The sequence below is a fragment of the Coenobita brevimanus genome, chromosome 99 (genome assembly GCF_032717465.1).
Source record: "Coenobita brevimanus isolate Jiangsu-jjx chromosome 99, ASM3271746v2, whole genome shotgun sequence".
NCBI classification, from domain to species: domain Eukaryota; kingdom Metazoa; phylum Arthropoda; class Malacostraca; order Decapoda; family Coenobitidae; genus Coenobita; species Coenobita brevimanus.
Window position 1 is genome coordinate 2823349 of NC_137052.1, and position 25883 is coordinate 2849231.

Here is a 25883-nt window from a genome sequence, read left to right on the forward strand (position 1 = left end):
CTGCCACTCGGGGGGGAACGACTGTACACGGCCGCGTTTAAGGGGTTAACAAGTGACGACAGGGTTTACTACCATATGACTAAGAAAAAGATCAATCTCTTTTTTTTTTTTACAAAGTACTGCATAAATTTCTGGAGTTTCCTATGATGGCTATTACATATCAAAGGGCTTGAGTGTTTATTTCCTTTGTTGAAGCTGGTGCACCTAGGTATCATTTTCTAGCTAAGACCAGATGATTTTGTACAGCTCCAATATATGTTGGCGAACAAGGGCTTAACAGCTGTATCGGACGAATCTTTCTCCGACACACCTATTTAGACAAACACTACATAACTATCAGTTTTGGGAATTTCTAACAGTCCGAGTCTTACAAACTACCTCACCTACAGCAACTTCTTTTCTGCAACTGGTAAACCTAAGAATATAATCTAAACTAACACTACAGACAGGAAAAGGCTTATCAGTCACAGGAGTATCCTAACAGTATGAGGCAAAAAATAAAAAAAATAAAATAAAATCTCATGTAACCTCTTCTATGGCTGGTACACCTAGGAATACAATTCAAGCTAACACCACAGTTGAGAGAAATCCTAGGAGTCAAAGGATTAAAATACAAACACACATGGGGATACTAACCTAGCCTGAGTCGCTCAGCATATGAGGTGGCCTTCTTTGCTGAGCCAGGGTCCCGAGCCACAATGACAGCATTGCGATAATCTGGAATCTGTGGGCAAAAAGTCATTCTATAGTTGTCTGTTTTCAATAATGATGGAAATGGGCTATCCCCACATCTTGAATACAGACGTTACAGCAAGTATGTACCGGAAAAAAAAAAAAAAAAAAAAAAAATCTGCACTTTTCCTATCTTTGCATTTTGAAACAATAGATGGGGCATGTGAAAATACCCTTCAATACCTTATTTAAGAATGTGTATGCCTACTGTTTTATACCAGAACATCATACAATATTTGAAATGAACTATTAAACCACATATATATATGCCTTAGGGGGGGAAAAAAAAAAAAAAGAGGAACAACAACTATGCTTACTGTGAAGCCACTGATCATCTGGTTGAAAATACATACACTGATCATGTGTACAATGCTTTTCAAAATGAAAAATGAGACATGAGGACATACAGTACTAGGTACATGGCACAGTAAACTCACGCTCTCCTGGATATACTGAAGGAGGAAGGGTGAGGCTCGCAGGTTGTCAACAGGGCAGTCAAAGAATCCCTGGATCTCCTTTTGATGTAAGTCCATTGTGATCACATGGGTCAGTCCAGCCTTGTCTGTGGGCAAGGACACACACTTTATTCCATGCATCAGTATCATATCAACTCTGGAGTACGGTATTTGTAGTCAGCCCTCTTTTAACCATTCCAATCCAGTGACGTGTATTTTATTTTCCTCTTGCTCCTTCCATATTACAGTACTTTATTCTGCTTTCGACAAATTTTTTGAACAAAGGTCTCTAGATATAATATTCGTTAACTCCTTTTCTAAAAGGGGCTCTTGCAACCTGAATAAAATTTCTGGAGACAGCAAGACTTTATTTTAGAATAAATTATGAGAATGAAGGGACAAAACACTACTTTAACTTATCATATATGATTCCCTATATATCAATACCAAACACCTTGATTAAATTTTGGCATATCTTGGATTATTCAATGCATTCATAATGTATTTGTGAAATCTCAGGAAGACGCTCAATTCCTGTTCTGTACATTACCATACGAGATGACAACAGACATACCATACAATACATCCTTTGCCTCTACTTACACATCATCTTTGCAAGGAGCTTTGAGACAATGCAGCCCCTCTTTCTCATCTTGCTCTGCTTGCAGTATGGGAGGTATGGGATGACGCCCACAATGTTGCGGGCAGAGGATGTTTTGCAAGCATAAGCCATGATCAGCAGCTCCATAATATTGTTGTTAACGTCCCTGGGTTAAAGTACAGTGTGTTGATAACTGATTCATAAACAGGTAGGAGATAATATGATTCTGTTATCTCACTATATTACAAACACTGTACTAAAATCTCACATCCATGGATTGAAATAAGGCATGCCACTAATAAACACTGGTACATGTAGAGGTAAAGGGACATATGCTTGTGATGCACTCTGCTCAACTAAACTTAAGTAATTACAACATCAGTAGTACTCAACATAGATAGGGACTCTGTTCCAAACTTTCACATCTTTTTCCATATAAATGGTAGTGTGAAGTTGGGAAAACTGGATAATCAATTTTACAAGTAGTACTGTAATGGAAAATCAAAAAGCAATCCTTTTGAAAATTAAATATGAAATTACAGCAAAAAAGAACATGAATAAATGGCAACTCATACCAAGGAATTACTGTACTGGTATTACATCACTAACAAAATTATCATCTTTGTCACCATACCCAACTTCCTGTGTTCACATGGGTTGGGGCAATGTAGAACAAAGTTTTCTTATCTGTGACTGATTCTAGTGACAGATGGACAAAATGGAAGTATGGGAAAACAACATAAAGCTCTTCATTTCAACATTCTGTACATACAATGTCCACTGTTCGATTTTTTATAGACAAACAATTACAGGATGATTCAGAACCAGGATGAGTAGTTCAGAGCTTTCTAGATGGCATGCATAGCAGTGTCATCACAAACTGTTCCTCACACACTCTAGCAAAACCTCAAACTACCTGCTCAACAATGAACTAGTCATCCCTTGGTAAGACTATACCTTTATTTACTCTAACCTGACCTAAAATTGTCATCTCCATACCTTGAATATTGAGTTGTAACGAGAGATTAAAACAAGAATATGATGTCTATCATGTAGACGTGCTATGGAAAGGACGTAGAGCTGTAGTATTGACATGTTCTGTCACTGAGCTACGTAAAATATGCTAGAGAAGTAAAAAAAAAAACTGGGCCAGGTTGAAATAAATGGAGTATAGTTCCTTCCAGCCAAAGGATGGAAAAGGGGGTATGCAGAATACTCTCATGCATAAAATCTACATCATCTGAAAGGCATTTTTACGGCATGGTACTGGCACAACCTTCAGCAGGGTCAGGGCAATAATATAGGGACTTCATACATGAATACCTTAAGGAAAACTACTAAGCTTCCAAAAAAATAAGAAATAACAAATTATTGCAATTATGCATGAATTACTCGGGGAAAAAAATTCATTTAACACAGATGTCTTTTTTCAATTTATTCTAGCTACCTCTAAATGATTTTACAAAAACAGATTAAAGACCTCTCATTCAGAATAGGTTAAGGTTGTATACATCCGTTCCAGTTCAAATTTTTCTGCTAAGATTAATAAAATCATTAGGTAACGAGAATAAAAGGAAAATTACATCGTGTGTTGGTTAAATTATACAGCACTGCATCCAATGTACTACGTGAAGCAACTGCAGACTACATACAGAAATTCCTAGATACCTGTACTGTTTTTTTCATTAAATCGGATAAAGGATTGCGGTATATTCCTAGTGTAATAAGTCTTTCAATTCAGCAAGACAACTCCACAAAAAACACTAAAGACAGTCATCATTAACAGCCCAGTACATTCAAAATATTACAACTTATCATACAGGTGTTGTAAATTGGAGAAACTAGCAAACTGGCTTCAAAGATAGCAATGAAACATTAATAAGGATTTAATGTTGCTACCTGTGCACTTAATAATAATAATAATAATAATAATAATAAAGTAGCATGAAAGACACTGATCTATAATTAGGACTTAGTGAGCAGTACTAATGAAGAAGAACAAAAAATTCCGGGCATTAATAACAAAGTACAAAACAAGCTATGATACTTATAGCAAGACACAAGTTATGGTATTTAAAACAAAGAACAAATGACAGTACTCAGAATGAAGCACATGGAGTTAAGGTATTTATAACAAAGTGCAAGATGTTAAAGTATTCATAACAAAATACATGACAATCACACAACCAGTTCAAAGCAGGAGTGGACACAATCTACCATGCTGTGGGGTGCTAGGAAAGATTATGTGGTTCAATATGAAAAAGAGAGTAACATAAACAGGGATATGGGAAAGACATGTAACACACGGATATGGGGAAGGCATAACACAGGTAATAGGGAAAGGGATAACACAGGTAATAGGGAAAGGGATAACACAGGTAACAGGGAAAGGGATAACATAGGTAACAGGGAAAGGGATAACACAGGTAATTGGGAAAGGGAAAACACAGGTAATTGGGAAAGGGATAACACAGGTAACAGGGAAAAAGATAACACAGGAAATTGGGAGAAGCGAATAAGTTGGATTTATCACAGTAAGTTAAAATTAGCATTCTTGATTTTTTTTAATAACTTCAAATTATGAGGGTAATGTAGAAAAAGGAGGGGTAATCTGGAAAGACACAGGTAACTGTAAAATTGAAGGGTACCTTTTAAAATGAAAGGAAACTTAAAAAATTGGTGGGTAACTTAAAAACTGAAGGGTAACTTGGAAATTGAAGAGTAATTTGAGAAGGGATTATTTGGAATCTGAGGGCTACCCTGGAAACCAGAGGATAACCTGGACTTGGGAAGGTGAAACTGGAAGGTAACCTGGAAACTGGAGGGTAATTTGGAAATTTGAGGATAACTCAGAAAGTAACATGGAAATTAGAGGGTAACTAAGGAATTGGAGGGTAACTTGGAAATTAGAGGGTAACTTAGAAGGAAGCATGGAAATTAGAGGGTAACTTAAGAGGGTAACTAAAGAACTGGAGGGTAACTTGGAAACTGGAGGGTAACTTAGAAGGTAACATGGAAATTAAAGGTTAACTTAGGTAACTTGAGAACTGGAGGGTAACTTGGAAATTAGAGAGTAACTTAGAAATTGGAGGGTAACCTGGAAATTAGAGGGTAACTTAGAAGGTAACATGGAAATCAGAAAGAAACTTGGAAATTGGAGGGTAACTTCAAAGGCAACATGGAAATTAGAAGGTAACTTAGAAGGTAACTTGGGAATTGGAGGGTAACTTGGAAACTGGACGGTAATTTGGAAATGGAACATAAAATTGAAACTGAAGTGTAACTTGGAAATGGAAAGTAAACTGGAAACTGGATGATAGGCTGGAAATTAGAGGGTAGGTTGGAAACTGGAGGGTTTACATGGATATTAGAGGGTAACTCAGAAATTGGAGGGTAACTTAGAAACTGGAGGGTAATTTGGAAACTGGAGGGTAACTTGGAACCCGAAAATCAGGAGGTATAACTTGGATTTGGAAGATAAGGAAATAACTTGGCTACTGAGAAAGATGTTCATAAAACACAGGTTCTGCTCATCCTCAAAATAAAGTCACAGCCAGAGCTACATGATGAAGGGAAACCTGTTGCCCTGTTGGCCACTTCAATCTAGTGACTTTATTTTTGTTTTATTCTTGGTATCTGATTCTATTTAGCTTTTGGGAAATTTCTCGTAGACAAGGGGTAAATGATGGCTACATTTAGTCTCTCCAGATAAAAAGGATTTCTATCTGTCTATCTATCTATCTACAGCCAGACACCTTAATCTCATAAGGGGTGGCCGCTTGTCTTTGATTTAGTTGTTTTACCGGGCGGGGCACTGATCCTTCACCAACCCACTCCTTGACAGGTAGGGAACAATAACCAAATCCCTCTTTGTTATGCTTGGCTTTTTCCTAAGTTTCTCCTCAGATGATTAATTTATCAGAAGATATAGTAAATGAAATGAAATGTGTCACGAAGTTGAGGCAGTGCTTCACAAGTTTTCTAAACTGCCTAACGAACGGTTCCCAACAAATGACGACAATGTTATTCCCACAGTCCATTAATGATTCAAACCAACAACAACAGGCTTTTGTTCAGTGTGTAATGCTGGCTATGACTTCCTTCCATTCCGGGATGGATAGAAGTGTTCGGTGAGCAGGTACTATGGCTTATGACTGTTCCCTGACAGTAGGCTTCAACAAGCAAACAATAAGGGCACTTGTACCAGCTCTCTCTCTCTCTCTCTCTCTCTCTCTCTCTCTCATGCAAATGAACACACACGCACCCACCCACCCACGCACGTGCACACACACATACACAAAAAGAAAAGTACACCACATTATGGTGTAAAATGGGAGTGTGGCAAAGCACAAGGACACAGCCTAACATATGAGGTAAAGTTAAGACAAAACAAGGAGTATTGAGTACATCATAGTGTACCACACAGGAAATAAAGCATCAAGAACCTATAAAGTAAAGAGTTACAGAATTACTGACTGACGATACATCCTTTAAAGGCTTACTCTAATTTCTATGATTCTGGGTTTTGATACTTTATCTGCAATGTGCCAAACAGAGTTCTATTACCAACATCCTGACAGCAGTGTATGTTGCAACATTTAACAGTTTTTTAAACAAGCATTATTATATGTATGTAGGCATACATAAAAATCTTCCATTCACATACAAAAGAGCATGTTTACTAAAGGAATGTTATACAGGTACCTTTCTTCTGACACGTGATCACTAATGATAATAAACATGCAGCAGTGAGACAGGTGTCAACTTATTACTAAACTGCTCTAGAGTCAGTGCACTAAGTACTAGAAAACTGTACCTATCAATCTGACCATCACATAAAAATTCTGGAAAAGAACTTAAAAGTATTATATTCCACAACATTCAAAGTAAATATCTTGGAGAAAACTGCACTAAATGGGTTGGAGAAAATTTACACAAAATTGCTTAGAAAAAATTGCACAAAAGATTTGGAGAAAATTATACAAATTGTCTTGGAGAAAATTACACATATACTCTGCACTTCTATTCTGAAAAAGTAAAAACTGTACTGTATATAAATAAATAAACAGATAAATAATAAACATCAAGCTAATAAATTATACACAGGGCAGAACGAGCGCACTAAACACCGTACATCCCACGAAGCATCATTCTTCAAGCCTGGGCCGCAGTTATAGAGATGACTTTGGCCTGTATACTCTTTGACTGAGGAAGCTCCCTGACTCCTCTTCTTTAAAGATTTATTTTTGGATATGGGTGGTTAATATCCTTTTGTACATTATTTACACAGAATATGCCAACGCTGGAAGGATCTGGAGTAATAAAGAAAATAAACTGCTTACAAAAAGGTGTTACGAAACTTCCTCAATCAATGAAAGTACATGCCTTTATCTCTTGCTAAGACTAATAAAGGTACACCCTCGCCATAAAGTAACTGATCATCAGGACACAACAAATGTGAAAATGAGGAGAGTGTAGTAGGTCATATTGGAATGGCTGGTATGCATTACTGGAAATGACAAACTCCCACACCACTACACTGGTGATTGAAGTAGTGACCATTACTGTCAGATACACACAAGGAGAGCTGTTTTCAGATTTTTTGGTCATTTATTTAAAAATGCAAGGTGTTTACATTGTTCAGATACTTTATGGTGTGCGTGTACATCCTGAAAGTATCATATCATCCTTATCAGAACAAATGAACTGCACTTCAATACTTTCTTATTGTATTCACCATAAAAGCTAAATGCAGCCACCAGATTTATCATTTTCATCATCAGTTTCAGTTTAATATCTGTTTTCAATGAAATTTGGGTCAGATGGGTTCACCTGAAAGCACTCCTCCACCTTGCTCCATTCTGTGCCAGCTCTCTGATAATACCTTAAGAGCAAAGGTAAGTAATGAGCTGGCCAAAACAGTAGTATAATTGACTCTCAAATACTATTAAGCTGGAACAAAGAAGTCCAATATCACAATATAACAAGAGTGTAAATATTGTATAGCATAGTTTTCTTGTTCACAGAGCTTATTATTGCTACACCCACCTGGTCCTAATCCATACTAACACACTGAACTCCACCACCATGTACAGGTAAGTGCAAATCCACCAATCATTTCACTGCATCTGCTTCACATGTAGGCATGGCCATCACTTTCCTTCCTGATGCATTATATCAAAGAGTATCACCGATACACAAAGACATGTACTAAACCATTAGAAATATTTGCCAGCAGAGGAAGGAAGTGAAATTTTAGGTATGCTTTTGTACACGGCATCACCCCAAGGCATAATTCAGGTCACAAAATAAAAAATACCCAGCAATATATATATATATATATATACACCCTCCACATACAGTTGCAGACATAGATATCGATTCACTTCTATATGATGTGAATGTCAGCAGTGGCTTCTGGAACTCAGTAATAAATAAGAGCCCACCAACATTTCAAGAGTACAGTACTCTGTAAGAGTCATGATCGTATGACGACAAACTGGATCGATAACACTGTCCACAACTACAGCATACTGCTAATGATTCATGCTCAGCTTCATAAATCAACACTAACAGAAACTTACAAATCCACTTCAAGGCACAGCAGTTCCCAACAAATATGCCTAATATGCCCTCAACACTACCTGATTGTAGTGAAAAGGGTATGTGTGAATGAGTTTGAAAATGGGAAGAGGTATGGTAGGACAGGAAGAAGGTGGCTAGATATGGTAAAACAAATGTATGAGGTGGTGAAGAATGGTAGTTATTGAGGCTTGGAAACTGGCAAGGCATCAGTGCAATGCTGCGTACAGTACCGGTACTTACTCACCTGGCCCATCACCTGCAATGCGCCTTCCAGAATCTCACCAAATTTTTCACATTTTCCACATTTCTTTATGATACAGTACAAAGGGTGTGCTTACGCATGATGAGAGACTATAAATGGGGTGATGCAACCTCTGTCTCATTGGTGGTTGCTACTTCCTGCCTGCCTGGGAGGTGGTCAGCCAAAGCACAATCCAATGGCCAAAAACAGGGTGTCTTAACTCATCACAGTATGTGAATGGGGGCACCTGGAGTCTTCTAGCCGTTTCAGTTACAACTAAAAAGGCTGATTTACTGTACCTGTGTATGGTTATCTCTTATGTATTGGAAATATTTCTATAGAAACTTTTGAAATGAAAAAGGTTCCCATTTCTCCAATCTTCCACATCATGAACATACTGTCCTGCAGTAACAGTCAAGGTGTGAACAGGCATTAAAATGTGTCCAAGTGTTAAAAAATAAATAAATAAAAATAAAATAATAATAATAATAATAATAATAATAATAATAATAATAATAATATCTTTAAATGTACATTATCTGAGGAGAAGTGAACATCCCACCAAGAGCATTCTTACTTGGGGTTGGCCGTCTGAATGAGGTAAACGCTCTTCTCTCTCACCGACTCCATGATCTCTACACTGGTCTCTCGGTTGGCCATTTCTTTCACCTCCACCCTCCCCACTTGCACCTCCAGCCGGCTGCAAAGATCCCACAACAACATACTCCATAAAACAAGGGGAAAATGCAAATCAGGCAGTTGCCAGCAGAGGGAAAAAGAAAATGGTACAAATTAGATCAAAACAACCTTCATGGCTCACCTGTAACATAGGTTTTCCTGTAAATGCTCCCATAGTGTATATAGTGCTTAATGAATATCTGAAATATAATTCCATCCACCGACTTTCTGAACATCAAATATGGAAAAAACTGCTGAGTATTGTACTGGGCATGGATGGCTATTTCCAATGAAGCTCCTCAGCACTTCCTATAACACACTCCAAAAGAAGCATTTCAAATAAAACTAAACTGACAAAAAGAACAAAGGTAATGCTGATACTGAGGAGAGACATGAAGGTATCTTTCAACACAAATATGTACAAAATAAAACAGTTAGCAACTATTTACACTACATGAACGACCATGCAAGCCACTGTAGCATACTAAGATCATCAGACGTGTAGAAGCCTGAATACGATAAAGCAATTATCTGTAAATAAAGTTACTGAATAAAAGCCAAGCTATGAAGACAAGCCAGGTACAGATGATGTGGTAGTGGTCACTGGCTCTTGTCATGTGGCTGAGGCTGTTAAGCAGAACAAGAAATTCCTCTACACTACATACTCTCATCAATTAGGGAACTTCCCAACCACCTCTTCCTCACCAGTTTATCTCTATATCCAGTAAGCTTAGTTATTCTAATATGTTAGGAAGGTACCATGGAATGATGGATATGAAGGGAAATGTTGAAATATGGGGGACGAGATAATGAACAGCTTCGGAGAATGTGAAGATTGGCCTATGAAAATTGTCAGAGTGTTGGATGTCATGAATAATAATTTACTTGTATAAAAGGAAAGGGCAAGCAGGAGCAGGGCAAAATCACAGGAGTATAAAACTTCTTAGTGTAGTGGAAAATATAAACTCCCTACTGAGGGAGTCTCACAGACAAAGTGAGGGAGAGAACCCGGGGAACATTAGGAACGGAACATGGGGGATTTACGAAGGGAAGGGGGGGGGGGTGTAGACCAGATTTTCTCTTTGATATTTTTATTAGGAAAGTATTTAGCAAAGGTAAAGTTGTATGCTGCCTTTATGAATTTGGAAAAAACATATGAAAAGAGTTAACTGATTAAGGTACTGTATATGGAAATGCACTGAAAATGCATAAGTCAATGGTCCATTATGTAAGCCTTCATATTAAGCAAGGAGGTAAACCTATGCTTAACTAGTCCCTGATGCAGCCACGAACACAGTCTGTGCAACACCTGAAGTAGAAAATTAAGTTCGGACACTCGAAACACTGCTCAGTCCCTAACTCTAACACTGAAGCCCTGATAAAAACTTATCTGAAATTATTACCCTTTTATTCTGCCCACTGATGATTAATAAATATACTGTACATACCTTAATACAGATAAGACATACACAATGGGAGGGGGGGGCGGGATCTTAAGAGGTACTGTTTTGTGATGCATCAACCACACAAATGGAGGCCCTATTGTACTGACACCGAATTACCATGATATTTTGGACTTTCAATGACAAAGGTGAAGAGTGAGAGATGCAGAAATAAGTTACATGAGAGCAGTGTGTGGAGGTACATGAAGAGAGACAGACAAATCAAGATGTTCAAGAGCACTGTGGTGTTGATGTGAATGTGCTGGAAAGTGTTATGAGGAGTACCCTGACAATGTGATGTAAATGGAGAGTGATAGATTGACTAGGAGAGTGCATGTGATTGAGGTGGAGTTTGTGAAGGTGAGAGAAAGACTAAGGATAGGGTAAAGGGTCAGGGCAGAGAGGTACAGTATATGCAACTGGTGACAGATGGAGTAACAGCAGCTTGATGGTGTAGGAAAAGGCAACATGGAGGTGATTTCTTTGTGGCCACCCCCTCTGGAACAAAGGCATCTCGCTAAAGACAGATGGGTAGAGTATGTTTTAGCAATCAATGTAGATATGAGACATGTAAACAACATTCATGAGACAAATCATAACAGAAGAGGTGCTAGGAAGCTTCCTTAGTAAGACAGCAATATGGTTCTAAATCTGGTATTAAATCAGACAATTAGTAACAACACAAAACAAAATACATGGAATAGTACACACGATAAAACCGCACACCAATGTAATCAAAAGAATTCCTGTTACACAGGATAATCATACACATGCTCCCTCAATGCACAATATACAGCATCAAAAAACATTTTCATCTGAAAGGCAGCTTCACTTCAACCACCACTGAAGCTACTGAAAAACATCACATAATATATACCAGAAGATCCACGTTTTGCTTATTCCACAATTGGCTGGTTGCTCTGGCATTTAAAATGATGCATAAATGTTATCACTCTAAAGTCCTGCCATATTATACAGCATGGCCGGATAATATCAAATTTTACAAAATACAGGTACATCGTATTGCAAAACCTTTAACATACACTATTGTACATTTAATATGGTATAAACACCAAAGCTAACTAATGACATTCTGTATCTAGAACAAATACATGTACCTGTAATTAAATGAGAAATAAATCCAGACATTAAGGCTGTATTCGTGATACCCGTTCTGTACATATTTCGTTAGATATCTTTTCTTACATACATGATAAAACACAACATATTTGTGCCTGTATGGAAATGTAACAGCCTTGGAGATATGTTTCAATCCATAAGTCCTAAGATGATGCACAAAAAATTAAATAATGTCACAAAACCTTGATTATTCATCCAAACATACAGGTAGCTTGGCAATTTGAATATCTGTGAGCTTAAAATCAGTAGAACACTCAAATTTAAACACCAACTGTGAAGTAACAGCTAATGCTTTTAATGCCTGAAAAATATTCAATAAAATGGTTCCTTCACTTGGTTTCCTAAGACATGATCACAAAATTCTTAATCATAAACAAATCTTAACAGAACAATGCATAATCTATTCATCCATCCATCATCTAATTCAAAGAATATGAAAAAGTAAATTACATCACATATGCAGGTGCTCAACTGCCTATCTAATGCCAAACACTTACTGTGCTTATCTTTTAGGCACATCGTACTACATACGTGTTACATTGTATACCATACTAATACAGTACAACACACTCTCTTTTTACGACTAGGATGCATTTTTTGAAAACCGATCGTAAAATGACTGATCATATTGCAACTTTAGGAATGTGACGATTGTATAAGCAAAGAAAAAGTTTGCACAACAAGAAACTGGGCATCACTGCACTCATATAAGTGAAAGAACTATTGTGAAATGAAAAAAGGTTTTAAATTCTTATTGATCGTACAGGTGTATGAGCAAATGACCAAACCGGTAAACACATACCGAGTGACTGTATAATAAGGGTGTAGTGTATCACATTTGCTTATGCAAGCATTTAACTAACATAACTAACTTACTTTGTTCAGCTTCAGTGCATCCTACAAAGATACACCATATACAGTACAGTACAGTAGTAGTAGTAGTAGTAGTAGTACAGGTAGTTGTTCCCTACGCAGTCGGGCCGAACAGCCCCGAGTCCCTTAGGAAGGCCATGGCCGAAGCCGGGCTTTCCCACAAAGCTCTCAAAGAGCGTATGTTGTGTTGTTGGCAAAGGTAATTGTGTGCAACAGTACAGTACTGTACTGCACTATACAGTGCAGTACTTAATGTTTGACACATGGATGGTAAATGAGCCTAATGATGTACTGTATTTACGCAGATACTGAAAGCTGACACTCATAACAAAAAAGCTGTGGTGTTTGAGGGGCAATGTCTTCATAATTATCCCATCTGGAGCACATGGGCCTGAGGCTAGGGTACTTGGCAAGGAGATGCAGTGAAATACTGTATCAAGCAAAATTTTCTCCCCTACTACTGTACATTACTCTGAAACTGAATAAACCTGTTCCAATGTACAACAAAAAAGTAAATCTATACTTATCTAACATTCTTTGATCCTATAAGTTTCAAAGTTAAAATGAAAAACACACATACAACACTGTCATGAAAAAAAAAAAAAAAAAAAAAAAAATCACACTACCCCCTCTGAGGTACAAAGGTATTATCATAAAACTTGAGTAAAAATTATTATTCTGTTAACATATACATAAACTATGCACAAGGCAATACATACAGTACATAAAAAATGAATACGTACTATACTGTATTCCTTTTCCACTACATTCAATACTTTCATACACTGTGCCAGGATGTTGGTAAAATGATATATCAAAATCTCATTTAAAAGATCCACCAATGGCATATAAAAAAGGCTTACTCCACTGTCTTACTTCACCTTAACCTCTCATTACAACTGTCAAGAACAAGCTCCAAAAACCGGATCATATTTACCAAGAACAGAAAAGCTTGGCTCCTTTAACAAGGATTTAATTGGTGATTGAAGATTGCATTATTAATATAATTTATCAGACTTTATTAATACCTCACTATATCAGACCAATCCATAAACTTCTGATTTACTGGGTACCTTAAATGTCAGATGATGACTTTCTTCACTTACCATACATTTGACATGTCTTAAACAGGAAAAACAGTCTAGTGTAATCAATGTGTAACTACTACAGTATTTTTCATTATATGTTGTATAATGCTCTCTTAATAGCCACACACATTTCACTATGCACAATATTCTGCAGCACAATGTTCAGCAGTTTATCAACATTAATACCTTGCTCTACAGTCAAGAATCATATGGCTGAAACAGACCTTTTCCAGATACAGTACAATGAGACTGTAATTTGAAACATACAGGAAAAACTTGCATATATATCAATTTGCCTTTTACTCAACTGGGTTTTCTCTTACTTAGCCCAATATAGTGAGGTTTTAATGTAGTAAGAGGCATCATATTTCAGCTCCAGTATAAGATGAACTGATACATGAATAAAGCAGTGGTACATATCACAACCACTACAGAAAATTTAAAGTGATGTGTACGGTAATAATAGCAGTCTCTTTATACAGGGTGGCACATATATATCATTATACTTCCTCTCCACTAGGTAATTTCTTTTGTGCTATGGGGATGATTCAGTCTGTATAATCAGTATCTAAACCGCATTGTTTAATCATTTCCTATTCCCACTGTCACAACGACCCCTATACTAGTGGGATTTGTTAATGGAAGACTGCTCGCACTGTGAAAACTTGAATAACAGAGTGAGGAATTGGACAGCGAAAATTCATACAACACAGTACATAACTGATGGGAAAAACAGGGTTAGGTTAACTAACTTCCACGGCAACATCAGAATTTTGTGCTCGCAATATCAAGTTTGGGTCTAAATTGTCCATTCTCGTATCTTTGGTTTCTCGAGTAGCAGATGTCTGTACAATGGGACCCGCCTGTACTAGCCGACTCAGACATCCCCACGGCAGACAAGATACTGCCACATGAGTTTCTCATGAAGCACTATTCATGGGCCAACCTGTATTTTACCAAGTATAATTTTTGATAAACTATATAACAAATTTCAATCAAATTTTACTACTGGAATTCATGGACAGACTTGCAAACAGAATACGAAGACTTGACAGCTGATGAGATTAACCACACATAAAGACTGAGCTGCAGAGTACGTAGCACATACCGTAGAACGTAAAAGACCCAAGTCTACATGAATCAGGATGTAAAAGGGTTAAGCGTTGGCAATACAGTGACTATGTGACCCTAGACTTGAAATTCAGCTTCATGCAACAAACTTCAGTAATGGGGAAATCCAGAATCACACCTGGAGTTTCTCAAGGCCATATTCCCAAGAGGTTAGGAACCTTTCTAAGGCCTTTTCCTTCATGATTTGTTCTGCTTATTACAAATCATTTTTATTTTTTAAACAAGATGGATTCTATAAACAATTAACAAATATATTAATGAAACAGATAAAGAAATAAACTGATAAGGAAGAGGTATTGGAGAGACTCCTTAAAACCAACGGGAATACAGTCCAGGCCCTGGCATTTCACACATCGGGTCCTCACTTGGTGCCTGTCTGGAGAATAAAGACATCCCTGCCCCGAACAGAGTCTCCAATCTCCACCATGCTCTCCTGGTTGCTGGTGTGGTACGCTGACATGCTGCCCAGGTGCCTCCCTAGACGACTGTATGGGAAAACTGTGACTGACAAGGAAAGTATCCAGAAACCATTACCTCAACTATAGGTCATAATCTTGTCCATACTCCCTAGCACCTTTTCCACAGTGATTTGGTCTGTTTATTAAGCTTTACTGTTCCCTTGCATACTATTAATACCTTTGTAAAACTGATGAGAATACAGGCCCAACACTAGCAACCATCACTATAAAATCCATGTTCCTGAAAGCTGGGGCTTCTGATTATACTGCCCATCAGGATACCACTGCAATGTAATCAAAAACTGTGAAGGTTTGTAAAGAACTACCGTATTATTGTACTATATCATGCCATGCTACTAAGGCCATACTCTCACTGGCTTAGATTTCACAATACTTCTTGGCAATTTATTTTGCACAACAAATGTTTAGATTTTCCTTTTATGTCCTCAATGCAACTCTATACTCATGACAATTTTATACAGTACATAAAACTAGAAAATATTCATCTGCTAGTACAATTTTCTGTTCAAGTAACATCAGATTATTTTCTTCAGTTAAGGGTCACAGGATACTAAGTTTGTTAAGATGTATATCAAATAAATCACCAAGGAAAAGGAGCTAGGGAGTCTTCAAGGGAATCAGAATATACAGTAGTTTACTAAAGTTAAAAGGCAATGCTGGACCACCTGGTTATGGATTAATAATTAATCCACAATTACTGTGACTACTGTACTGCAAGTTGGGATACCTTAACACCTTCAGTGCAGTTACAGACAGCATTTCCCATTTATTATTGGTACCTCCCAGAAACTTCAATTTGGCTAGGTAAAACCTAAATTACCTCTACTATGGAAGGCCTCCTAAACTGAACAAAATTATTTGAAGGTAGCAAAAATAAAAAGAAACATGTGATCACAATGAAGAGGCTAAGAATCTCAAGCAACCAAATGAGAGATCAGTTACCCACAATGAACATATGCATACCACCTAAAATACTGATAGATTTTAATTTTAAATGCATGACCAGCAAAAACAATACAGTAAACTCCCAATTATCCGTAATCGCAATATCCGGCGCTGCTGGCTCAGCTCTATTAAAGCAATATCCGGAGAAATTATGCAACATCCAGAAACAGCATGTAACTGGCGGTTCTATGCAATATCTGGCGCTAAGGCACATCAACCAGCTCATAAGCGGTAACCAACCGACACTGTATTACTAAACTGTTTTATTGTACTGCATCATTATTTGTATTTTATCCTTAGTTTTCATCTTTTACTCATGGGAAAGTTTTTAGGATAGACAAGTTGAGATAGATAGTAACACAATATCCGGCTCGACATCGAATGTTGAGTTGATGGAGAAGTACCATGCAATATTCAGTGTTGCACGTATTAAGGCGTAGGGCATGGCTGAACTACAATGGATAATTAGGAGTTTACTATACAGTGCACCCCCACACAATGCGTACTCACACAGTGCGAATCACCTACACTGCAAGGTCAACCCAGAAAATGCTTATTTTTATCAAATGTGAAATCTGCGAATTGAACATCCCAACATGCGAATCGGCCGTATGATTCCAAGGCAAAAATGGACCTCCCTCCATTACTACGAGTGTCGGGCTGGTCAAAGCGAGTCAGTCACATGAAGGCAGGTGACTGGCAACTAGCCAGATTCAAAATGGCAGGCAGCTGGCAAGCTATCTGCATGCCACCTACTGACATTCCTAAGTCAACAGACACTCCTCCTCCATATTCCTGTGAGAACACATGTACCTCGCATCCTGTGGTCTGTTTTAGCATCATAGTACTGTAGTACCCACCTGTTCATCATGGTCTCAGCTGTCAACCTTGAAGGCTTTATGGCACCTCTAGGAGACCTCAGCAGTGACAGTGAGAGTGACAGTGACAACCCCCCCCCCCCGCGGGGCAAGAGTAGACATCCCGAGCCTCGGATACCCATCCCCCTCCCTTCTTAATAAGCCCAGATGTCACTTAAATAAAGGTACATGGTGATCTATTTGTTGTCTTATTGTTGGTCCAACTAGAAGTACTATTAGACAAAGCATCAGCAGGGTAGAGTAGGCTGGAAGGGGACCCGAAGACCAAGCCCTGGGTGGGCTGTCCACCATATACCATTTTTCCCATAAATTCTTTGGTTCACACAATGTGAAATCGTACAATGTAAGGGTTTCCACCACTCATAAACTCACATTGTGTGAGAGTGCACTGTATATTATAAACCTAAGACTTTTAATGAACTATCTATCTATCTATTGCCAGACGCCTTAATCCCGTTTGGGGTGGCCACAAACAAATCGCCTCCAAGTCACCCTGTCCCCTGCCATTTCACTGCCCTGCTCCCAACTCATACCCCCCTCTCTCATATACCTCTCCACCCCATCCCTCCATCTCATCCTTGGCCTCCCCCTCCCTCTTCCCCCCTCCACCTCACTCACATACACTCTCTTCGTCAGTCTTTCACCCTCCATCCTCTCCACATGGCCAAACCACCTCAGTGTGTTCCTCATAATGCTTCCTATCACATCCACATCCACACCACAACACTCCTTTATATCCTCTTTCGTCAGCCTGTCTCTCCATGTGACTCCACAGGCTCCTCTTAAATAACTCATTTCCACTGCTCTCACTCTTGACTTGTGTCCTTCCAACAACGTCCAAGCTTCACTTCCGTACGTTAGAGTTGGTATGACAATACTGTCATGTAGTAATTTTTTCACTTCCATGCTCACTTCCCTGTTTCTTATCACTGCTTTCAAAGAACCAGCAACCTTTCTTCCCTGCTGTACCCTTTCAAGCACTTTACCCTCCAAACCTCCATCCTTACTCATCACACTACCCAAGTACTTAAACGTACCCACATTTTCCAATTCCTCACCATCTGAAGGACTTTAATACTTTGTACAGAACAAGCACTAATGCATACCAGTATAAAATGCAAGAAACTGCCTTATTACCATGTGCTCTCAACATAATCATTAACATCTAAGAGAATGAGCTTCATAAACCACAAAAATTCAGAAAGAAACATAACCAGTAAAGTTATTACAGTACGTATGCTGAATTTTCCGGGGAATAACAAACACGAATCTGCTCTATACACTACTACTATAACTTATTCAATGTCTTTCAGAATTTATCAAAAACTTAATCCCCTATATTAAAAGATGCAATGTTCTATTTTCACATTAGCTAATACTGTACGTCACCCTAAACGAGCCAACTACAACGTGATCCTGAATCAACAATTACAAAGTATTACAGGTGCCATTAACTTGGATTGTTGACATTCTTTTTTAACTAACCTACCTAGTTTTTTTTCTTTTTAAAAACCTTAAATTTTTACATTAAATCCTTATTGTGTTGATGTCTGGGCTTCTTAGTTCCATCTTATTACAGTATTTTATCTTTTAGTTATATGTACTGTTACTTTAATAATTAGAATTTTTTTTTAACTTACCTTTATCCAACAGTATACTGACAATTACACGATATAACGAACTTAATGAAATATTTTTTTTTTTATTTGTACATTACACTACAATGTACTGTGCACGGTTCACTGCTGTACTGTACTTGCATAATTTTTTTTTAAATTTCATTTCATTATTTTTAAACTTTTCAATACTGTATTACAGCATGATTAGAAATGCATTTTTATCAATAGAAAACACTGTTGCTTTACACTTATAAAACTGCAAATGTTAAAAAAGTAAACTAAATAAATATACCTCTTTATATCCAAACATACAGCAACTAGTTAAGGTGTCAGGAGGAAAATTCAAAAAATTTTCAAAACCCTGAACTTAAAAGTCCTCTGTGCCTTCTAACACTGAAAATTTTAAACTCCAAAAATACTATACAGAACTGTACTGAATTCATAAAGTTATTAATGATGAAAAATAAATTAATACTATATACAAAAGTTAGAACTCTTTAATCCAATACTGCATACAAAAATAAGAAAACTAAAGACTCAAAATATTAATACAATACCAGTATGTAAAAAACCTGACCGGGGATGCATACACACCAACACCTTTGGTAACCCGTTCTTAATGCTTCCTGACTTTTACTCCATTTAGGAAAGGTCTCAAATACTAAAGTAGTTTATTAAGGCTTTATCTAATCCCTCCAGTTCAGGAAGTCTACCCACAGGGGGATAAAATCATCATGAGCCAGCAAGAACAAGAATCAAGTGAAGAAAACACCCCCACGCTCGGCAGGTTAACCCTTCTGAGGCTGTTGGTACACATGGCTATCTTATCCAGGCCAATACCTCATAATTTTGTTGAGGTGTGATAAGCTCAACAATCATAGTATTAGAACTACCTCAAATACCCCTTCTACTGCTGTTTATGCACATGGGTCTTAATTTAAGCCAACACTAGATAATTTATTGTTGAGACATAATCTAGCACCAAAAGGACTTGAGGGGAGGGGATCTGCCCTGTTCTACAAGATCAACAAATCTGTACTTCCAATGTGCGTATTGCCAGATTATTTCAATCAACTTGGAAGAAATGTTTTACATCTAGAGTAAAAAATAAATAAAATAAAACATAAATGGTCTCAATTTTGAGATAATATTCTGCTTACAGACATAATCTTTAATCGGCTTAGGGGAAACTTTTATGCTTCAAAGCATTAGATAATCACATACCATAATAGCAGCATTTGCATTAATCCTTTATGGCTGCCTGATGCACCAGTATCCTATTTTAGCTACCATCAGATGATAAAATGCTGCTAATTATAAACAACTAAGCTGCAGAGGATTAATGATACTGTTGTCATTAAGCAAAGAAGGTACTGTTGACAATACAAAAGGTGGGCAGCATAATGTCAGGGTGGTTCTGTACTTGGATACACCTTGTGTGTTTCACTCGTATTTCATGCAATGCACTTACACAACACACACAATACAACAAAACCCCTACAGATGATCTCAAAAAGCACATGGCCAAAGGGTTCAGGTAAGTGTATGCACAAAAGGGAAAAACAAACAAACAAACAAACAAACAAATCTCGCAACTTGTACTGAAATAACTTTTTATGTTCATCCTTTAGATCTCTACATGCCTTTCCCAAGCTGACTGAAACTGCCATTAGCCAGACTACAATGGCATCCTCCACATGAACGGTCCATTGGGGAAGGTTTTAACAACTCCAGCCTGACACTGTCTCCCCTGGGCTACATAAAAACATCTGGCACCAAGTCAGATACAACTTTTAAAGTGAACCTTAAGTATGAAGGCATTAATGATCTCAAACTGGCATTACAAAACAGTATAGTAATTGTCTAAACAACAATGGCATATCCAGGACCTAATTTTCTATGGCACTTAGGGTTACATTCTCATCAGTTTTGGAGACTAACAACTTTTCCTTACTACATCTTTTCTGTATACAGCACATCAATACTGCCTATTAGTCATATACAGGGGTATATATTCAGTCAGTATTGAAAAAACAGGAATACTATACAAGATAGTAATTTAAGTGCAACAGAGAAGATAAACTTCTATGAAAGAGAGTCAAGAAAGTCTAAGCTAATGAGAATACAACTCTCGAAGAAATGGACAACTGATGAGAGCAGGGATGGTTAAGTGGTAGGACGAATTGCAATGGCAGTGTGGTGATACAAGGGAGGGTGTATATGTTGTGGAGATTACTGTTACTAGTAGCAAGGTTGTAATAACTGAAGTGAAAGTGCAATGGGGATAACAGGAATAAGGTCAGTCCTCATTATAATATAAGCAACAAATATGTTCTACAGTGTAACAGATTTATAAGTACAAAATTATGGTACTGCAAACTGTGAGAAACTGGCAAATCAGCCTTACCAGAAGCAATGGAACTGTAATAGGCATTCTCTTACGGACTTACAGAATAAAAAGTGAATGAAAAAAGTTACCAATACCAAGAACTTAGTGAATATTACTGTCTACGTGAATCTTCTTAAATAAATCCTTAAATATTACAACCAACACTACGAAACATTGGTGGAATTGGTAGGCTGTTCCACACTGTGTAGGTTATCCTGGTACAAGATATAAATGATATTCAAAACAATGCACAGACAGAATGCAGTTAAGACCTGTGTGGGATCTGAAAAGATCACTAAAAGCAAATACTGTACAGTAATAAAAACAATGAGGAAAATTATGAAGAGTGGAACAGACCGGTGTATTAACCCCTTCAATCCAGTGATGTAGCTTTTAGTGCATTCGAAATAACTTCAAACAACTTAACTCAGCCAACAGGAGACTTTGAAATGGAGACATTAGAAATAACCTTCATTAACCCCTTCACTACACAAGATCCCTACTGTCTGGATGTACCCTGATGATATATATATATAAATCACTGAACTGAAGATATTAATTCAACGGACATGGGGAAAACAGCCAAAATGCAACAAAGCTACTTCAGTACTGCATACCGGTATACCGTACTTCAAATTCATACTGATTCACTCTTACTGAAAACAATTGCATTACCAACTAGACTACCACACATGACCTCAAAAAAATTTACTGTATATCTCCATAAGTGTTGCAATGCAGGATCAACTCCAAATCTGCTGTCATGTCTGTCAGAGACTCAAGCAAGTTAGTAGCTAATTCTAGAACCACATTTGTCTTGACATGTTGACTCTCACCTGCTGCAGAGTTTGAGAGTTATGAGGTGCAATACTAAGTGTAAATATTATTGTAGTAATGATAATGAATCTCTAATACGATGATGTTACAGGCAAGCAGTCCACCTGCCACATTAAGGGGGATTATACTTTCAAAAACCAACGCAAAGCAACCAGCCACACCAACATTATGTTCATAAAGTATTTTAGGATGATGATTTCTCCTCTCTGAGACAATGATGCATAGTACATATTATTTAGCAGTGTACTGCATCTTACTCCTTATCTCCCTAAAGAAAGATACTGGACTGCATTAAAAAAGCAATTGCAGCCAGCAGTTCACTGAGTTCACATCCAAATGAGTCTGGGGCTACTGCAACAACAACAGCATCAGCAGTGACAAGACATACCTGCTACTGCAAAACCTACAACTACTCCATGTTTCAAGAACAGGAATTATATTTCATAGTGTGGTAATTTGAACAAATCTTTTACTTAATGGTTAAAGAGTGTGGCCAATAGCTTCATGTTCAAACAGACAATACCTTAAGTATTGTGTAGAAAGCAGTGAAGACTGCAAAAATATTCAGTACACAGAGAAAGGCCAAAGCAGAGTACAGGATCCTGAACTCTGCTTTTCGCCTTCCTCCATGTACTGATCCCTGAAGTAGGCCTAACAGATAACCAGGTCTCAGGTACTGTATTAGTGAAGGTATGACCACGGTGATGGTAGGTGGTTGGACCAAACAGTGCTGCATGGTTCATGTGTGATTACAGCCATTTAATACAACATTACTACCTGGCACTATCTGTCACAAGTGCGGTAAACAGTGCATAAGGTACATTAGAAAAAAATCTATACAGATATGCAAACAATACCTTACGCTGGTTTAAAATAAAAATAAACCCTTCATACATAATAACACTACAATGTACTGTAGTAACTGCTTGTACAGTATATATCTAAGGAGGGCAAGATATACGAAATATAAACGTTAACAAAATACACTACTCAGATATGACTCAATATGTAAAATCAAATTCAGTAAGGTCATCAATAATTAACATACAATATTAAAGTACCAAAAATTAAATACGCTGTACTTTCGGAGCACAATAAAAATCCAAACTGAAAAGCAAAAATGAGTAATACAAAATAAACTTCATAAACAGTAATTTATATAAAACAATTCTTTCAAGTTACTGTACATAACACCAACTACTAAATTTTCATTCCATATCAAAATGTGTGTGTGTGTGTGTGTGTGTGTGTTTTATAATTTTCTGTTGTGTGCATAAATGTTCATATACAGTACAGTACAATAATGTGTGTGTGTGTTTTATAATTTTCAGTTGTGTGCATAAATGCTCATAAATATGGTACCATAATGTGTGTGTGTGTGTGTGTGTGTGTGTGTGTGTGTGTGTGTGTGTGTGTGTGTGTGTGTGTGTTTCTGACCTGGCAATGAGGTGCGCCAGCTCTGGGTGTGAGTTACCGGCCAAGAGGACCATCTCTTTGCTGCCTCGTGTCGTGTCCATCACTGCAGCGGTGGGCGGTCCTGCAAGAGCAACATTTCAATATAGAGCACGACACCTACAAACGAGTGAGAGAGAGAGAGAGAGAAAAAAAAATAATAATAATAATAATAAATACAAATACGATAGAAAAATAAGCAATAACAGTACGAAAAGTAGGACACAGAGCTAAACTAAATCATTTCCACATTTTAAACTACTGTATACTGCAAACTGAATTCTGTCAAAATCATCTAGTACTGGTACCTACAGGGATTCAAAAGATTGGGTAAAAATTATAGGTCAAAAAAATACCCCATTGGAGCTTTGAAAATTCTTTTTCTAAATTCATCATTCATTGCCAGATGCCATGTATCCCAAACAGGGTGGTCAAGGGCTTAGAGTTAATTGTTTTACATGGAAGGGCACTAATCCTCCTCCAACCCCACTTGACACGTAGGGAGAACATTATGCCAACAGCATCTGGTGTTCCCAGGCGGTCACCCATCCAAGTACTAACCAGACCCAATGTTGCTTAACTTCGCTGATCGGACGGGAAGCGGTGTACTCAACGTGGTATGGCTTTTTCTATGCTTTAGCATATTTCATTTGACTTTTAAATTTGATGCAAAATTATATCGCTTATTTCTGAGTTATCACAGCCCCTCCCCTCTAACCAAACAGTAAAATCTTGTACAAATGGATAAATTAAAACACACAAAATCCCCTAAGAAAACGAAAATTTTGAAAAATTATAGTTTTGTACAAATACCCCCAATTTCAGAATGGGAGTGTGATAGCTACTCAAAAGTCAATATTGTGAGAGTAACAAATTATGCAGCAAAAACTGTACATTCCACATTTGTCCAAAACTACAATAATACCAAGGTTTGCTACATACAGATCTATAATTTACATAAAATGTTTTCCCTACCCTACCCTAACCTAACCTAAACAAACCAAGTCAACATCATGTAATGTAGCATAACTATGGGGCATGTGCCAAAACCTGCAAAATACCAAAACAGTGATCAAAATGTGAAATAATAAAGTACTTGCTTAATTAGGCCACAGCAATGTTAAACTGATAATGTTACCATTAGCATGGCAAGTATCATATTACTCGTTCTCACAAAAGTGAAGTTAATTTATCAATACTCTAGTCACCTATGGGATCCAAAAAACCTACTGCTACTAAAACCCATCAAGAAATTCTATTGGTAACTACGGTAAAATAGATCAAATGGGCGAGCAAACAATGTCTGCCACCCTAAGTAGCACTCCACTACATTTTTAACTACGCAAAATATGACCACAACGTCCTCTATCTTTCGGTATTCTGGTATGCTATTAATCTCTAGACTATATAGCAACACCAAAGCCATATATTTAGTCTTGACACACACTTGCCGGTAGAGAAAGTGATAAAAAACGCTGCTTAGGTATCCGCGTAGTGACCACTGTATAGATTACCGTCTCTCGATGAACTGGATGCTGCATTCATCATGGCGGCATAAACTGAAGCCATCGTTCAGCCATACTTCTTTGTAATCTCTATATAAAATAGTCATCAAGAAAGCAAGTCCGATCACTGCAAGAACGATGCAAAAATATCTTAAGAGGTGAGAGTAACACAATTTCGCAGAAAATTATTAAAATAAATAAAGGCGGGGTCGTTGTTGTTATAGATTTTTCCACCTGACACAAGGCGGGGTCGTCTGCGTAGGCCTTCTTGAGATGCAGCTGTAGCCATTTTTGAGGGGAAGGTCAGGGGAAGGTTGCGTCTCGCTGGTGTGTAGCGCCTTTTGGTATGTGAGCTTGTTACCTGTGTAGCGCTTTAGTGCTACTTTTTATGTTTTATACTCACAATGGGGGATGATAGTAAACTCAGTTTGGGCGAGTGTGGAGTGTATTAGCAAGATATATCAACAAGTCACCAACACTATCATCACACATTCACAGAGGAGAATCACATTGTGTCTGCGCTAAAACAAGGACCGTTACCATGATTATTGAGAGAGGAAGATACGTAAACTCAGTAGTGTGTGTGTGTGTGTGTGTGTGTAAGACAGCCAAGGGCGTGAGGGCCCCGCTGCAGACGAGAGGCCCGGATAGCTGTGCCGTCGTGGGCAGGACTCTCAGGAGTGGACTAGGCAGGAGGACGCCTCTTGAGTTTTCTGTGCCTGCCAGCCAAGCCAAGCCTTGGTGCCATGGGCCTAGGCAGGAACGAAGGTGATTGGATTGGGCACGTCTCCACACTCGTAGCGTCGTTTGGTT

At 37.8% G+C, this 25883-nt stretch overlaps 1 protein-coding gene and 1 pseudogene across 2 annotated transcripts in view; both read right to left on the reverse strand.

Moving 5' to 3' along the window:
• Positions 1-25321, reverse strand: part of LOC145414424 (phosphoribosyl pyrophosphate synthase-associated protein 2) — a 48693-nt gene extending 23372 nt beyond the window's left edge. The window contains exons 1-6 of one of the 2 annotated variants that reach the window (XM_080283961.1): positions 25305-25321; positions 23551-23650; positions 9192-9314; positions 1791-1954; positions 1170-1294; positions 637-724 (exon numbers count right to left, since the gene is read on the reverse strand). In XM_080283961.1, the coding sequence (XP_080140087.1) occupies positions 637-724; positions 1170-1294; positions 1791-1954; positions 9192-9314; positions 23551-23630 (580 nt within the window). In that variant the 5' untranslated portion in view covers positions 23631-23650; positions 25305-25321. Of the gene's footprint in view, positions 1-636; positions 725-1169; positions 1295-1790; positions 1955-9191; positions 9315-15331; positions 15452-23550; positions 23651-25304 lie in introns of those variants that run through there. The other variant, XM_080283962.1, reaches the window with a different exon arrangement.
• LOC145414490 (5S ribosomal RNA) lies at positions 24078-24196 on the reverse strand (annotated as a pseudogene).
• Positions 25322-25883: the final 562 nt, after the last annotated feature.